General features: G+C 38.2%; 1 protein-coding gene across 2 annotated transcripts; it reads right to left on the bottom strand.

The window, feature by feature from the left end:
- Nucleotides 1-4,425: 4,425 nt before the first annotated feature.
- LOC136866847 (uncharacterized) lies at nucleotides 4,426-13,160 on the bottom strand. Of its 2 annotated transcripts, none has more exons than XM_067143946.2 (7): nucleotides 13,123-13,160; nucleotides 12,438-12,534; nucleotides 10,692-10,779; nucleotides 9,354-9,477; nucleotides 6,726-6,797; nucleotides 6,615-6,644; nucleotides 4,426-4,953 (listed from the first exon to the last, which is right to left on the bottom strand). In XM_067143946.2, exons 1-7 carry the CDS (start codon nucleotides 13,147-13,149, stop codon nucleotides 4,714-4,716), a joined length of 678 nt encoding a protein of 225 aa, XP_067000047.2. In that variant the 5' UTR covers nucleotides 13,150-13,160; the 3' UTR covers nucleotides 4,426-4,713. The 2 variants fall into 2 exon arrangements, with proteins under 2 accessions (XP_067000047.2, XP_068082784.1); XM_068226683.1 differs by lacking the exon at nucleotides 9,354-9,477 and adding an exon at nucleotides 8,177-8,294.
- Between the last annotated feature and the right edge of the window lie 1,312 nt (nucleotides 13,161-14,472).

The raw sequence follows: 14,472 nt of genomic DNA, 5'->3' as shown, positions 1-14,472 counted from the left end.
GTGTTAAAGAATTTGCAACCTCATCGAATAACACGAACAACAAATGAACTTCCATAGCATTCTATTGCTTCACTTTCCATTTCACTTCCGTAAGAATGTTCAAAGCAGCTCCCCCAATTGGAGATTCATTTACAAATGCGAGAGCTAAAGTCGGTTATGTCGTCTAGTTTTGGTCCGATTTGCTTTCGTGCTAGCAGATATTCTTATCTTTTTTTTCTTGAAACCATCGAGGGCTTCCTGATTGAGATAGAGTGTCCAGGGAGATTTTAATTATATGATCTATATCAACCTGCACTTTGCTGGTAAAAAACATTTCGTCACTCACAGTGAGAAAGGTGTATTTGTCTGGGAAGCGCACGTCGTTAGAGACTTGTAAATGTAATAGCTGTGTCACAATTTCCTCACATTCTTCTCTCTCCACATCATTCACTACCCTGTCTATCAATAAGGTGACTACGGCCCTGCACGATTGTTCGATTTCAGTACTTGCTTCTGCTCAATGCTTTGTACGAAGACTGCAAGGGATGTGTTTTAAAATATCCTCAGTTAATTCGAAGGGGGGAAGAGATGTCCTCAAAGTCTTTTTACCGAACAGTTCTTCTACGCGTTTGCCATTTCTATATTTTTCTGTTGACATTGTTTTCGGGCTCGGTTTTCCCCACTGTTGCGGACGGTCTGTTTTGGAGACAACACTTTCATTATTTATATAATACACTACCGCGGCTACGCGTTTGCAAGTTCTTCTGGCGTCGGCAGGACAGGAACATTCGCTGGTAGAGACATTACGATTCTGGTCAACCTGAACACAAAATAATAATGCGTACAACTCAGCAAACATACATCAGTTAAACCTTACTAAATAAACTATATACATTTTTACCTAACTACACCTTGCCTACCTCAAGTTTCACGATATAAGGCGGCAAATTGCCAGACGTTTGTCGGGTGACCTTTCCTGTGATGTATCCGAAACCATTCGAAATTAACTCTTCAACGCCGATCGGGGATTTTGACTGCGTATAATTAATTCCTACAGCTCGGGGCCTGGGTGTTTGTGTTCGTCTTAAAGCTCAACTTCGTTTACATTCAACACATCACACTACAATCCATCATAGAAACATGAAATAGTAAATACATTACCTCGTATTGGGTTAGCGTAAGGAAAGGCACCCGGGCGTAAAACTGGGCTAAATCCATTTAATTGCATCCGGGAGATAGTGGGTTCGAATCCCACTGACGGCAGCCCTGAAGGGTTTCTCATTTTCACACGAGGCAAATTCTGGGGCTGTACCTTAATTAAGGCCACGGCTGATTCCTTGCAACTCCTACGCCTTTCCTATCCCATCGTCGCCATAAGACCTATCTGTGTCGGTGCGACGTAAAGCCACTAGCAAGAAAAGAATCAATTTAAAGTGTCAATCTCAAATAACTGGAAAAATATCAGGAATAAGAGAGAGAGATTCATTTAATATGGATACCCGGTGTCGTATCGATTTTCCCTTGAGGATCGTTGTTCAAGATGAAGTTGTTTAGAAGATATTTTACTCACAATACCTAGTAGTATTTTGTTTAGAAATAAATTAGCAATGCGTGAAAATGTAGGCAGGCTACGGTTAAATGCTCTGTAATCGTGTAATTAAAAGATTTGTTTGCAGTTAGTTAAAAATGTCTTTCACAAATAAACCGGCGTATGGCTATTAGTGCCGGGATTGTCCGAAAACAAGTTCGGCTCGCCAGATGCAGGTCTTTTTTTATTTGACACCCGTAAGCGACCTGCGTGTCGTGATGAGGATGAAATGATGATGAAGACGACACATACACCCAGCCCCCGTGCCAGCGAAATTAACCAATTAAGGTTAAAATTCCCGACCCTGCCGGGAATCGAATCCGGGACCCCTGTGACCAAAGGCGAGCACGCTAACCACTTAGCCATGGAGCCGGACTGTCTTTCACACATTATTGTGATTCATTCCTAGAAATTACCAAAACCAAATAATCACCCAAGAATGAAATAAATACAAGTTTAGTTCTGAAGGTAAATCGCCTATAAAATGAAATCTAACTTCAAGTCATTATCATAGTTATATCAGTAAAGAATACGAAGATGATTCCCTGCAGTCAGTGTCTGATGAAAGTGATTCCCAAAACAGAAACTTTCCAAGAGACAACTAGCGGCTAGTTCGACGTTGGGAAACACTGCAAACCTCCTTTGTATAAATGCCCGCTTTTGGCTTTTATATCAAAAGGGGGGAGACCTAGCTCAACACGCGGAAAATAGGCCTATAATTCGATTGTTATATATGCTACAAACGTTGTTGACAAATGCTTCACATACCCCAGGATTGGCATGCTTAAGAGCAATCAGAAGCAACTTCAATAATGTCAAAATTCTAATCATAACATTATAAAATAAAATGTTCAAAATTTCCCGCCTTTTTAATAATATATCACGGTTTCCTTCATAACTCTCTTACTGATATACAGATAATTATGATTTTTTCAGAGTTTCCTCCCATAGTGTTGTACTACAATCTGTACCTCATTCAGATCAATAGGACTTAGATTTTATATAACATTTTTATTTTAAAAGCTATTAATATTTTCTGATGCTCGGAATCAAAACGCGACAAAAAATCCAAATCACAGTCTATGTTAATGATTGAGGTTCATTTTGTAGCTGGAGTTTTTATACACACTTTAAAAAAGGAAAAGTACGAAAATTCTTATAAACTTGGAATTTATATGGGAAACAGTGATACACTGTTAAAAAGGCGGGAAATTTTGAATATTTTATTTTCAAATATGCCAATACTGGGATTGGTGCAGCAATCGTCAACAACAATGGTAGCATATTTAACAATCGAATGAATATTAACCTACTTTTTCCTTTGTCTCTCCCCTTAAGTTCACAAAAGGGAACCATAATTTATTTCTCTGCGTATTAACTGTATGAATCTTGGAAAGGTGTAGCAATCCAACTAACGAGCCCGCTGCCACACAGGAGTGACATACTGAGAATTTCAAGATTAAAACGTCTAAATTGATGGTGGTGATTATTTTTGGTAGGAAGTAGGCCCTACAACGAGGCAACCATCCTCTATTAACACTAATCAGAGGGGAAAGAACAGGAGGGGTCCGATACTTCCAAAATTGAAGGTATCGGACAAAGAAAGACAAGGGCCACGAAACTTAATACCGTCAGGGTTGGAAAAGAGCAAGAGTTGACCGAGTGAGGTCGGTGGTGGTGGTGATTATTGTTTTAATAGGAAGTACAACTGGGCAACCATCCTCTATATAACACTAATCAGAGGAAAAAATGGAAGGGATCCGACACTTCGAAAAATGAAGATATCGGCCAACGTAAGACAAGGGCCACGAAGGGCGTGAAAATGAAAGACTCCCTAGCCCTCGCAAACCTAATAGCGTCGGGGTCGGAAAAGAACAAGAGTTGACCAAGGGAGGTCGGATAGGATAGATGAAAGTGAGGAGCCTGGCACAAGTAAGTGGAAGCAATGCCAGGACTCAGCTGAGGGCCCCGTGGTCGCCAACCCACGCTCCAAAGTTCAGAGCCCCTGGGGCCCCTTTTAGTCGCCTCTTACGACAGGCAGGGGATACCGTGGGTGTTATTCTACCGGCCCCACCCACAGGGGGACGAGTGAGGTCGGATACGGTAGGTGATAGTGAGGAGCCAGTCACAAGTGGAAGCATTAAAAAAAGCCTAAAGTACTTGAATAGTTTAATATTTGCAATCTGTGAAATTAAAATATTGTTTCCTTCTGGGAACTTCTTTTGTCATATAAAATCTTTGAAGTTATATAAAAGCTGGAAATGCGAAAATTGTAGGTAGGCCTACTTCTCTTCTTCAACTTTATTTTTATTATAGCAGGCCTACATCTTGAAGCAAACGCATAGATGAAGGTCTAGTTTCATTGAAAAGGTTTTGGAGGTTTACGTCAGTCTTTCTTTGTTATGCACCCGTCCAGACCTTCATAATCTACCGAGTGTGCGGCTAGATGAAGTGTGGCTTTTCGTTCAGAGCCTCCTCGTCTTGATAGCGACATTTTATCTTCCAAAGAATATCAACAGTTGCTGTATAGGCCTGATGCTACCCAAGGGTTAACGAAAGCTTAAATTCTCTTGTTATCGCGAACTATTCTACGCTACATATGTCTCAAGTGTTCCGATGTACAGTACGAGTATAACAGGAGACTGCAATGTCGGAGCATATCAGATATATGAGTGCAAACGGTTAAAATTTCCATCCCGACTCATTTCATACCACGTGACTTAATGAACCAGGAATGGAGATTGGTTGATGAGAGGAATATTCAGTCACTTAGAAAGGTAAGGATGTTTAAGAGAACTGTTGTTATATAGAATAGAATGTACACATTTTTATGAATCAACATTTTTATTAACAAACAAAAACAAACTTTATAAAAACTCATACAAAAATATAAAAATTAATCACACATAAATAACAAGGGCAATTCAGAAACCGTGAATAAGATGTGGCAAAACCCGCCATGACTCTCACTAAGTTCAGCACTAGATCAAACTTGGTTGTTTTACTTGCACATCCTCAATCGCTGGTAATATTATTGAGCTATGTACGAGATATATCTAAGACCAAGTGAGTAACGTGCTGAGGACGTCACCAGAACATCGAGTTATGAGGGTTTGGTTTACATCTTTGTGAGCTAGCTGGGTTGCCTACTGGATGGGCTGTAGAAGGAAGGCCTGTCCGGTAACTTCATCGATAACCTGGCCTGTTGCCACATCGAAAACAAGTCGGGGTGCCTCCGCTGGGCTCGGCTGGTGTTGGCGTTTCACACGTTCATCAGTCTTGACGGCAGAAGCGTCGCTTTGGGGAACAGGAGCAGGTGACTGTCGCTTGGCTGTTACCTTGCCATGTACGGGCTTGTACTCGGGAACGGGCTCGCTGTAACCTCCCTGCAAATATAAGATGATAATAATAAAATAATAATAATAAAATAATTAAACAATAATAATATATAATGAGAAGAGGAATCGTATACAGTGCTGCGTAGCCCCAACAGGTAGAGCGCTGGCCTTCTGATCTCAAGTTAGTGGGTTCGAATCCGGCTCAGTCCGGTGAAATTTGAAGGTGCTAAAATACATCAGCTTCTTATCCGTAGATGTATTGGCACGTAAAAGAACTAAGTTTTTTTCAATGCCAAATCTGCGTGTGAGTGTTAAGAAATAAATATGAAATGTTTTATTTCACTTCGGCAGGCCTTAGGTTTGAAGAATATCGACGCAGTTTGCTCGTTATTGTACTTAAAGTTGTAAAGCATCCTGTGTTTGTAATTGCAAGAATTTTGGACTAGACGTCCATATAATAACAAAATGTATAGACAATTCTGACAATCATGATGCATTTTATTATAAATAATTTCCTCTTGCAAGTATTCTAATAAGTACAGAGCAGAATGATTTCGCAATTTCGTTTCTCTAACAGGCTGTATTTGAAAGGAAGACATAATTTTACTATTTAAGATACCCTTTGGTTAGTGTGATTAGCTGCCACCCTTGGAGGCCCGGGTTCGATTTCTGGCTCTGCCACGAAATTTGAAAAGTGGTACGAGGGCTGGGAGCCTCGGGAGGTCAACTGAGTAGAGGTGGGTTCATTTCCACCTCAGCCATCCTGGAAGTGGTTTTCCGTGGTTTCCCACTTCTGCTCCAGGCAAATGCCGGGATGGTACCTAACTTAAGGTCACGGCCGCTTCCTTCCCTCTTTCTTGTCTATCCCATCCATTCTTCCCATCCTCCCGCAAGGCCGCTGTTCAGCGTAGCAGGTGAGGCCGCCTGGGCGAGGTACTGATCATCCTCCCCAGTTGTATCACCCGACCCAATGTCTCACGCTACGGGACCCTGTCCTTGAGGCGGTAGAGGTGGGATCCCTCGCTCAGTCCGAGGGTAAAACCAACCCTGGAGGGTAAACGGATTAAGAAAGAAAGAAGATACTCTTTATCTACACAAATTCTAAGGAGCTCTTTGTGGATAACGTGAAGCTGAACCCCTTGAAATAAAAAATATAAATGGAAAGACTTGTATAGGTCTATTTCCTAATAAGATAGAAAGATGCAAGTAAATCACTTTGGACATCCTATCCTTTGTGGAGGGTAACATATCCCTGAATACGTCACCTTATGCACATGACATATTTATACTATCCAATGTAGTGAAGTATGGAAGAAATGTTATGAGTATATTTTTTATAAAATTGAGTTATCAATTCAGCTGCCTTAAAATGTCGTTACGCTAACCACATGACACTCCAGTGTTTGCAGGCAATCTGGCTGAGCAGCCGTCGTTCTGGCAGACCAAAACCCTTATTGAACTGTATGTTTTTCGTTTTGTTTTATTCTGTGTATTTATAAAAGTATATGCATCCTCTGTCTTTGTAATATCTTCATTATCTGAGTTTTGTTAGTTCAATATGATGCAAAATATCATTCACAATTAATCATATAAATATTTACAAGTTGTCCAAAAGTTATTGAACAAAATCCATTTTGAATATAAAATTACAATGATGAAACAAATTTCATCTCGTATTAAGTCATGTAATTTGTGGACTTTGAACTTACCTCACCACCATCATCACCACCATCATCACCCTGAAAATAAAATAAAAGTATGAGATCACTTCAACGGAATGCATATTAATTAGTTAAAACACGTGTTATGAGAAAACTTACATGTCCATGTCCAGCATGGTTGTAGTCCCAATAGTGCTCGCCATACCCTCCGTGCTTGTCTCCCCAGCGAGCCTTCAACAAACACACTTCATATAGTACCTTACATCATAAGTGAATGTTAAATATCCCTCTCTCGACATACATGCATTATAGATTGTATACATTTCAGCTTAGTTAATCCGATTGAACTTTGATTAGTGCTTCATCAAATTAAATGAATGGCATAGTGCGTTTGATGTTAACACTTACATAATATGTATTTGCATGCATTTTAATATTTGCAGTAGATAAAAATTATAATAAAATAAGAATATACCGAATATATTTGTCTGTGTTATGGAGACAAAGAAAATGAAATAGAACCAACAAAGAAAAGCGAAAGGTAGTGAGTGAATTAGTCAATAGTGCAAGCGATAGTTAAGTCAGAACAAGTTAAACCAGCGAAGTGTAGCAGAGAGAGAGGTTTGTGGTCTGGGATCTGTAAATTTTCTTCAAAGGAATGTTGTCTTTATCGTCCTTAATTGTAATGACTATGTTTACCTTCTTTTATCCTCACACATTACACATAAATCACTTGACAGTAAACTCCCAATTATTCGTGTGGTGGTCATCTGGTTTGCACGTTATCCGTGCGAAACTAAAAGAGAATTATATAAAACCATACAAATAAATACGTAAATAAATGTACTAATTTTGAACTAGGCTTTATTTAAGTTGAGTTATTAAGAGATGTAGCTTTATCGGTATCAATAAATTCCCCGCTGCATGACAATAGATCGTTATTGGTCTATCTTCTCTGTGAAAATTAAAAATTGTCAGTCTGTATAGTCTTCAGTTTCATCTTGTCATGGCAGAAAAACGTAAAAAATATTGCTTTAACAATGAAGCACACTGCTAGAAGTTATGGAGAAGAAAAGAGAAAAAGTCGAAAAGGTAGGGTCGTCTCCTGACTTGGAGGAAAATTGTGGAATATATGTACAAAGTTCCCGCAGTTTTTAGGTAAGATAACGAAAAATGAAGGATTTTGTGCCGGACAGTGATGGCGGTGGACCTTCAAATAGTAAAAGTTTTAAAACAAATTCTCTACATGGAGAGTTTAATGATGCACTTCTGTAGTGCTTCAACCAAAAAAGGGCAAACGAAGTTATTATCACCGGTATAATGTAAAGTTTAACGTTTTCCAGTGAATTTTCGTTGAATTGTATTTTTCTTCGTTCATGTTTACCCCTTTACTAGCCTGAATAACTAGGAGTTTACTGTACCTCCAACTTTGATTCTATTAAAATCACTCCCTGTTCTTAACCATCTCGGCTATTTTCATTCTTGGCTATAACTTCACTGTTCAAGCTTGCTGTACTAACCACTTCTAGCACTTTATTTGATATTTTAAATGTATGAACATTTCGTCTTACTAATTTGTCATATAAAATAGTCAGTCAAGGCCTCCTTACTTTGGTCTTGAAGTGTCCAGCGTGCGGTGCAGCCTTCTCGTAGCGCTCCTGGAAGTGGTGTTCGTTACCACGACGGTAACCGAATTCATAGTGGTCATGCTCAGGGTTATGTTGGTACCTGGAGGGGACAGGCAGAAGGGTTAGACTACACTTCATTTATTCTGCTGGCTATGAAAGAAGAAAAGCACACGCAAACGAGAATGCGAAGCCCAATTCTGAAAAGCGAAATAAAAGAGATAAAGTGCAGTCACCCGCTGAGTTCGAAAGTCTACTCTTAGAAAGAAAGTTGATTAAATCAATTCGTCATTTTATATAATTAAATTCCAAAGTAAGATTGTGTAAGTGCAAAGTCATTTTAGAAAAGCTTCACGGATCGATAGTGCAGGATATAAGATTGTGAGTTGCAGGCAGGTGCAAGCAATGTGTTGAAAATGAAATAGTTAAGAGATGAAGTGAAGCACAAAGGCATAAGAATTAACTATGTAATTAACAGAGGAAGTTGAGTGAGATCCATTCAGACGTCAACATATGTGTTATAGCATAAAGTAAGATCATGCCCATAAGAAATAAGATGACAATAGAAAACAAACAAGAAACCATGCGATCTTCATCAGGTTATTCAGGTTCTAGAAGATTATTTTAAGAAGAAGTGTAAATACTGTGCATTGAAAATTCTAAGACAAGCCCATTACGGTAGTTTGTTGGACTACGTCGACTAATCTTAGAATTTCGGAAAATATGAGTGAAGAAATCGAATACAAAGTTGAAGGTTCAGCGAAGGATGAAATAAGTTGTTAAGAAGAAACAAAAGAACGTGCACACGCCAGGCGGAAGAGTTCTGAGGAGAGCTCCCAATCCACAGTGGATATAGAATTTAACCATTATGTAGCGACAGTTTACACACAATACCTCTGGATTGCATTTTAATTTGTTTGACTGTATACTCTGCTCGAATATCTTAAACCGAAACGAATTAACAAATACAAGTTTACTTTTGAGAAAAATGATCGAATAGTCTATTTAAATTATTTGTGTTCATATACTTTCCAAATTAACGATATTTACGGTATGGTGCGGTCAAATAAAAAGTTAACATAATTCATCAGCGTTGAAAAGCTCTCATAATGGTGCCCTAATCCTTTATCCACTGGGATTTGACGGTGATGGGACAGAGTACCTGTCCCTGATGGCGGTTGTTCTTGAAGTCCTTCTTCTCAAAGCGCTGCTCCCATTCATCAGGATTCTCGCATACATGGCCAAACTCTATCTCGTGCGGCCCAGATTTGAACAGGTAGAAATCCCTGTAGCCCAGCAACTCGGTCACAAAAAAGTAACAATAAACTCCAATACCATGATAAATAGCACACACACACAATTTGTGTTTTGATAGACATTAATTAACACTATTATGTAATATCAGGATGTTTTGTAATAAAATTAATTTCGAAAGGCAATTCATTATCCAAATATAAAGGAAGCTTCGCATATGATTTATGATCTGAGATTAAAGCCTCCTATCGCAACAGAATGTACAGGCATATCTTGTTTTGTTTGTAATAATCTTAAGGAGATGTTTAGAAAAAATAAAGCTTTGGAACATAACTTTAGAAGGTGATTATTTTAAAACTGAACAGATACCAAAATATTATTTAACAGTGCTACAGAAAGTCATCTGTCCAGTGCTTATTCGTTGATTTAATGCATAGTATATTTCATTTCCAAAACAAAAGTACAGCAAATTAAAGAGGCCTGTTATAAAATTATATATTTTATTGAGATGATGAGGGGATTCATAGCCGAGATGATAAAGGCGTGATAGATTCATCCAAAAGGATACTGTTTCGATTCCCGTCATAAGATCAAAAAAAATAGAAAGAATATTTCCTCTTCTGGAGAGACATGGCCCTGAGATTCACTCAACCTACACCAAGAAGTGGTTACCAGGGTAACTCCTGGGGTTAAAGGCGGCCGGGCATAGCCCTAACCTCTCTATGCCACTTAATGCAGAGGTTATGGGTGGTGGAAGCCTTCACCTTCTCACCTCGAAGGGTCTTCAAAGATTATACGGAGATGGCTTGGTTTGCTATTGAGGTACTCAGAAAGGGAGTGCCTTCTTCAAAATATTAATACATAATGGGCATTTCGTCTTGAATTGTGAAATATGTCAAACTCTTTGTTTGATTAAAACTACTCCTTAAAACCATGAAATTAAAATACGTTTTCGTCTGCTTTACGGACTTAAAACGTGGGAGAGTCTGACATGATTAAACAAACTTCAGCACTTGAATTAGAAGTGAGTTTTCTTTCTGACGTTCGTACTGTAGCTTTCTTAAACGACAAAAAAGTTAGGCAATACATTGCAGAACTCTTTTGTATGGTTAGTTTTTCATGTTTCTTTCCGCTTCACTTCAGGCACAGTAGCGTACGTGTAGCGCCTGACTGCACGTGCGTAACAAATCGTTAAGCATACCAGAACAGAACGGGACATAACGGAGGAAGATAGAATAAGACTTACTGGAAGTATTTGCCGTGACCACCGATCCCAGCAGCTCCAAACCCGGTCTCTGCAGCTTTGTGATCATCATCAGAGTCCACAACTGTGGCTGTAACCAGAAAATACATATTCAATGGAAGAATTCATATCTGTAGATATATATAATTAACTCGCATGTAAACAATTGGAGGGTAGAGACTAGTGTGGGCCAAGAGTCATATCTTTCAGAAGTAGAGTAAATAAATGTTAAGTTTTACTATCTCTGGTAGCTAATATTCTATATGTGTACCATCTGTGTGTAAGGAAATTTTAAATAACAGCAAATTTAATCTTTTCTGTCTGTAAATAAGAATTGCAATTGTTCACAGTAGTTCTCAGTTAAGATTCATTATCAACAAGTCGACTTTATATGGTTGTTTTATTTAGGGACTTTGGGTATCGTAGTAAATAGCCCATCATCCTTAGCGCGTGCGAAATCTTTGTGGTAATCTGTGTGACTGTACTAGAAAGTTTCCATGAGTTGAAATAATGTTAAATTCCACTATTTTTCTGGTATGAGTGTGAAAATCCCGTCAAAGAATACGCATTCAGGATATCCACTTTCGATTTCGGAATTCAAACTTCATTTCTCCCAATAGTACAGCTTTTCAGATTTATCAGACTTCAACTCTCTGCTGTAAAGTCGAGTTTTATCAACCTGAGTTGAACATTACAATAGAAATTGTAGTATCGATAGTTAAACAGCATTACAGCAGATAATTCGAGTCTCTGCCACTGTGTATTAGTAGTTTATCTGTAAGATCTGTGCTCCGATATTTATCCTAAAATCCGAAATTTCAGCTAAATAAACAACTTTACCTATCCCTTTACGTAGTGACTGTATCCTACCTTTTAGTAAACCGCTAATCTACGCAACTAAGCTTACAAAAAATCGTGGGAGGTATTTCTTCACTCGGCAGATAATGCCACGCTACCTCCATCTCCTGAGCCAGACACAGGAATGTGTAGAGCCTTGCCTTCACATTCCCCTTTGATTACTAGGAACAACTTCCCTTACCTTTACCTTTCCTAGTTAAAATCCCTATGTTTTATATCTCATCTCATTCAGCGTTACTAATTTAACTTTCTCCTCAAAATTACTTGTGACATAAGTCCTGGTAATAGGCTATATTAAATATATTCATCCCCACTCCGGTACATTTTGAGCTCTTGAATACAAACATAATATACCGAGTGGCAGGCAACTCAAAAGGAATATTTAGATCAAACGGCCATAAAAGTGCAAATCATTTTTAGCTATCATCAGATATCAGACTCGGGCGATGACCTTAGATGTTAAGCCCCTTTAAACAACAAGCATCACCAGCACGATATCAGACCGGATTTATTGCGGATCTGCATGCATTTACTGGAATATTTCAACCTACGTTCTAAGTTTGTTTATTTCCTCAAATTGTATAAACGCCACTCTATTGATGTTTCTAATCTTATCATTTTAAAGCATTTGTAACAATCTGACTGTACATTTTAATAAAGAACACTTCGTTTTGTATTTAATTCCCGATGAGGCTTTACATGATCATTGATTATAAATTAGAGATATGTTTGTAAACAGTAAATCATATTTGAAATATGAATGGTTGATGACTCGATGTTTCCCTTTAAAAATATGTAAAATTATCACAATCGTCTTAAAAAATGTGAAATCTCTAAACAAAGTGATTTTTACTTGATTTCTGATTAGAGGTGTGCAGAGTTAAACCTTACCTTTGGTGTGGATTTGCTTGGCGACACGTTTCCCATGGGATTCTTCCTGATTAGCAAGAATGGCAGGCAGTATGGCACAAGCCAGCACCAGCGCCACCTGCACACAGTAGACAGTTTTGATTATGATATGATTTTAATTAGTTGTGAATGAGTTATAAGAATCAAAAATTATTCTAAATTCCATACCGAAACCAATCTCCAAACATTTCTAACACTAAGGATTAGTAATCGACTATCAAATAAGACAGAATATTTAAAATAATGGTTTTGTAATCGATTGGTGTTAAAATGTTCTCCTGTTTGTATATACAGTATCATGGAAACACACTTTACATGCACAATACTTTTCAAAGGTATATCGCCAAAATGAATTTGACTGTTTCTATTTTAAAATAGCTATTGAAGTTCTAGTTCTAGCAGCATAACTCATTTATGTTCATTAACATTGTAATTATTTCCCTTTACGATTTCGGTAATTAAAATCCTCTAAAATCCAAAAGTGCTTATGAATAACATTAGCCTTTAACGTATCCGATGAATCATTTAATTCAAATATGCCATTAATTCCACCTTTTTTAATGTATTAATCAATTAGTGTATGCTAACACCCGTTTCCTCTTCGTTATGCTATTAATCGTTACTGAAAAATCATGATTGACGAAAGACCATGATGGTTGGTGTTTACCTGTGTAACTCTGTGTTCTATCTTCATGTCTGCTGCCGGAATAGAGCTACTGGATGACTGGACAGTGGATCACACCCGTTATATACCCGGCTAACTCTAAAGAGTGGGGGTGTCCGCTCCATCGAGCAGCAAAAACCTCAAGGAACTTCTTCAGCTACCTACATCCTCAACACCTAACTAACCTGCATTCCATTTAGTGCACCCTAGATACACCTTCGTTTTGAAACAACCACCGTTACTTCAACATTTGGTCTCCGAAATGATTGAACTGCAATTTTGAAAAAACAAAACATTTCTGTAGCAATATTCTTAATGTTATATGTCTAGTACTCGTATTTTAAATATCATTGCAATCCATTAGCATTTCTTCAAAATATTCACATTAAAATATCACATCCGCTATGCTTGATGAACGTTCTGCCTACGCAACAACGGATAGACGAGTTTTCTTTTTAAGATGCGGTGCAAAGTCTCCGCGAAACGTAAATAATTTCTCAGAGTTTTATTGGCACGGCAAAAGGACCAAAAGCTATATTATTATGTCTATGAATACGGATTGTGAAAGCATTGATCTAAATAATAATCATCTTCTTCTACCGCTTTCCCCACATCTGTGGGGTCACGGAGGCGAACTATGTCGCATATGTGGATTTGGCCCTGTTTTATGGTCGGATGCCCTTCCTGACGCCAACCAAAATGGAGGGATGTAATCACTTTTGCGTATTTTTGTGGTGGTTGGTATTGTAATGCGTTGTATGAATATGAAGAGGAAAGTATTGGAACAAATACAAATACCCAGTCTCCGAGCCAGAATAATTAATCAGACGCGATTAAAATCCCGACCCGGCTGGGAATTGAGCCCGGGACCCTCTGAACCGAAGGCCTGAATAATAATAATAATAATAATAATAATAATAATAATAATAATAATAATAATAATAATAATAATAATAATAACCTACTAACTACTTTTACGGTTTTCAGAGACGCCGAGATACCGGAATGCTGTCCCGCAGGAGTTATTTTCCTTGCCAGTAAATCTACCGACACGAGGCTGGGGTATTTGAGTACCTCAAATGCCACCGGAGTGAGTTGAGATCGAACCCGCCAACCTCGGCTCAGAAAGCCCAGCTACAGGACAAGTATTAAGTTACATTGTATCACTGTTAACTCCAAGTACACAGGATAATTTATGGACATGGGACGAGAGATCCTTTGTCAGAATGTGTAGAGAATCAGTACTTATCCGGTATTTTCTACAGCTTGTTTAAATACAGAAAGATGAGGAATAAGAGCAAATTTAATACAGACAAAAATATTATTAGGCCTAATCTGATACGACTATAACTA

The sequence above is a fragment of the Anabrus simplex genome, chromosome 1 (genome assembly GCF_040414725.1).
Source record: "Anabrus simplex isolate iqAnaSimp1 chromosome 1, ASM4041472v1, whole genome shotgun sequence".
Lineage (NCBI taxonomy): Eukaryota > Metazoa > Arthropoda > Insecta > Orthoptera > Tettigoniidae > Anabrus > Anabrus simplex.
Note: the sequence above shows the minus strand (reverse complement) of the source record. Positions and strands in the feature narration are given on the sequence as shown.